Source organism: Muntiacus reevesi, chromosome 2 (assembly GCF_963930625.1).
Source record: "Muntiacus reevesi chromosome 2, mMunRee1.1, whole genome shotgun sequence".
Taxonomy (NCBI): domain Eukaryota; kingdom Metazoa; phylum Chordata; class Mammalia; order Artiodactyla; family Cervidae; genus Muntiacus; species Muntiacus reevesi.
The window spans coordinates 212,431,599-212,434,751 of record NC_089250.1 but is presented as its reverse complement, the minus strand read 5'-3'; the positions used below and the strand labels follow the sequence as shown (position 1 = coordinate 212,434,751).

Below are 3,153 nucleotides of genomic sequence, written 5' to 3'. Positions count from 1 at the left end.
AGCCACCTCCCCCAGTCCTGTCTCCCCTCACCTGCCCCATCGCCCAGCTGGTTCCTGAGTGCCTAAGCCTGGGTCAAGTGCCTCTCATAGTTCCCTCTGCTGGCCCTGGGCGTTTTAACTGCAGTGAACAATCACTGCTTCTCTCTTGATGAACAAGGGGCACGGGAGGGCAGGGCTGTGCCTGGTGATGGAGGACACCGCACCCCCAGGACCCAGCCTGGGGCCTGGTCCCCAGCGGGCCCTTAGCAAATCTCAAGCCAGCACCAACCCCTCTTCCTTCAACAAACACACCAGGGTCTGAGGCAGGTGGTGAGCAGTGGCTTAAAACTTTATTTGAGAAAAACAGAAGGTACACGTATCAAAAGAACATAGAGGTTTGGCGGGTGAGGATGGTCAGTGATGGCTACTTGAGGGGTGGGCCGCTGGGCTAAGGGCCTTTACTTGTTTGCAGGCTGTTCGGACTTCCCAGCTTCGGGACCGCCAAGCTGGGCACGCGCCTGGAAGGTGACGGGAATGGTGATCTCGGCCGACTGGGTGGCTGACTTGGGCAACGGGGCCTCCACGGTGAGCGTGCCCTCAGGGGACAGGGAGGAGGAGACCAGGGTGGGGTCCACACCGGGGGGCAGCCTGGACGGGCAGAGAGGGTGGACAAGTTACACACCAGGGTGTCCCCGCGCGCCCCTCTCCCACCCCCATCCCCGCCCCCCAGATCTGGAGCCAGGACTCACGTGTATTTGCGAGTGAAGCAACGGGAAATGAAGCCGTGTTCGTCCTGCCTTTCCTCGTGCTTGCCTGGGAGGAGGGGGAGGGGAAGTAGGTCAGGGGAGGCAGAGAGGGGCGGCCTCGCCGGCTGGCCCGCGGCCAAACGCGCCCCACCTGGTGGCCAGCAGTCCGGGCTGGCAAGGCTGACGGAGGGATCTGGGTGCCCGAGACTGTCCCGGAAACTCAGAAGCTTTTGGAAAGTTAGGGTTCAGGGGCTTGGCGAGTAGGGGGTGAGGGTGGAAGCGCAGCTCGGGGCAGGCGCACACGCTCCCTCCGCGGACCCGGGCTGGGAGCAGGGACCGTGACGTGGGGGGGATGGGGGGCAGGGCGGGGAGGGCGACGCCTTCTTCCTACCGACTGCGGGCCCGGGTGGGTGGGGCGCGGGGGGTGGTGTCTGGTCCCTTGGGGGCGGGGCTGGGGTTGAAGCGGGTCTCCGCTGGAAGGGGGCGTTGCTTTTCTCAGTGGAGACTTTTTAGGGCTAAAAGATCCCTTAGGAACTCCCAGCAACCCCCAACTCCAGGGAAGCGGATACAGACCAGGGGTAGGGCGAGGAGCCCGGGCCCAGCTCCGGGGGCTCCCCCCTCCCTCCACTCCCCACCGCCCGTCCTCCGCTAAGTTTTCACTTTCCAGCGGCCCCCTCTCCCCGCCCACGTTTCAACCCAGGGCTCTTCCCCGGGACCCGCGAGAGGCGGGGGGCCGGCGTCCTCAGTCCGCGGGGTGGGCTGGGGGGTGCTCACCGGTGATCTCCACCACGCCGTCCTTGGTTTTGACCGTCAGCTCCTCGGGGGCGAAGTGGTTGACGTCCAGGGACACGCGCCAGCGGTCGGCGGTCTGCTGGATCTCGGAGACCCCGCTGCTGAGCTGCCGGCTGAGCGCGCGGTTGTAGGCGGGACCCTCGATCGCGGCGGCGGGCACCGCGCGCACGTAGCCCGGCCATCCGCTGTGGCTCAGCCACTGCGACCACTCCTCGGGCAGCCGGGGCAGCCCGAAGGCCTGGTCGAAGAGGCGGCTGTGAGCCGGATACCAGTCGCGGAAAGGATCCCAGCTGGGGCCCCGCAGGAGCGAGAAGGGCACTCGGCGCTCGGCCATGCTGGCTGGTCTGGGTGCGTCCGGAGGAGGCTCGGAGAAGCGGGAGAAGTGGCGGGCGCAGGACCCCACAGCGCTTTTATGGGCCTCCAGCCCGGTATTTTTAGCAGGCGGTGTTTCAGGTCTCTATTAATGGCAATGACTGGCCAGGGGCAGCCCCTCCCCCTGCATTACCCCCCCACTGCATACCGGGGCGCGGGGCGGGGCGAGGAAGGCCCTGCCCACATCTGGAACCTTCTCTTGTTCGAGAAAACAAATGACTAGAGTCCTGTTGTCGGCGCACTGCCCCTCCTCTGAGGCCTGGGTGCTAAAGCGCTGGGCCGCGATCTGTGGACAGTCGGGGAGGACAAAGCCGAGAAAGAGAGAGAGAGAGAGGTCGGGCAGTTAGTCCCAGGCCGCCCAACTAGGAACTGGCAGAGCGAGCCAGGATTTGGACAGCAGCGTCTCTGTGAAATAATGCCTTCAGAAGCAGCGTGGTTAGGGCCATCTCGGGAGGCAGACCGCCTGAGTTCACATACAGGTTCTGCCACTCACTGGATGAACTTGTGCAAGTTGAGTCTTTTGCCTCAGTTTCCCCATCGGGAAAATGGGGATGATGATGGTAGTGATGATAATGCTTTCATTGCTGCGTTAATTTGAAGATTCAGCCACTTAATGCAAATAGACATTTTAGCCCACGGTACATAATAATGAATATATTGCTTTTATTAGCCCCCCTGAAGTTGAAAGAGGGGGGCAGGAAGGAGAGCATATGTGTCTCCCTGTTGCAGAGGCAATGGTGTGTGTAGGTTTGGCCGTTTGCCCCTGACCCCCAGTGGAGTAGACTCAGATCACAAACCCTGAGGGCCAGTGCTGAGAAGGGGTCAGGAGGAAGGTTATGATCAAGTCTCCCCATTACATCTAGTTTTCTGAAGGAGCCCTTGACAGGGGAACTTGAAATGCAGCAACCTTGAATCTAGTCTGGGCTTTGCTGTTTGTTGTGATTTGGGCCAGTGCTCCTTTCCCTGTTTGCAGATTATTATCTCAGAGCCTGTTCTGTTGAATATTCCCACAGACAGGGAGAGGGGGCAGTTCCTTCAAACTTGCTTGGAGTCTGTGGCCCGCCCCTTCTCCTGTCGGACAGCCTGTGAGATCCACGCCCCCACTACCCACTCTGGGAAAGGATGCTGCCCCTAGCTTCCTGCCATAATCCTAACATTCTCTCTCTCTCTCTCTCTTTCTCTCTCCTGCCTTCTTTCTGACATATGTCTTGTATTCCTCCTTTTTTAGTGAGGAAGCAGGTTTGGAGAGATGAAGTAACTGGCC

At 61.1% G+C, this 3,153-nt stretch overlaps 1 protein-coding gene across 1 annotated transcript; it reads right to left on the bottom strand.

Moving 5' to 3' along the window:
• Positions 1 to 310: 310 nt before the first annotated feature.
• HSPB1 (heat shock protein family B (small) member 1) lies at positions 311 to 1,974 on the bottom strand. The gene is made up of 3 exons (XM_065924861.1): positions 1,500 to 1,974; positions 729 to 792; positions 311 to 627 (listed from the first exon to the last, which is right to left on the bottom strand). Exons 1-3 carry the CDS (start codon positions 1,849 to 1,851, stop codon positions 438 to 440), a joined length of 606 nt encoding a protein of 201 aa, XP_065780933.1. The 5' UTR covers positions 1,852 to 1,974; the 3' UTR covers positions 311 to 437.
• Between the last annotated feature and the right edge of the window lie 1,179 nt (positions 1,975 to 3,153).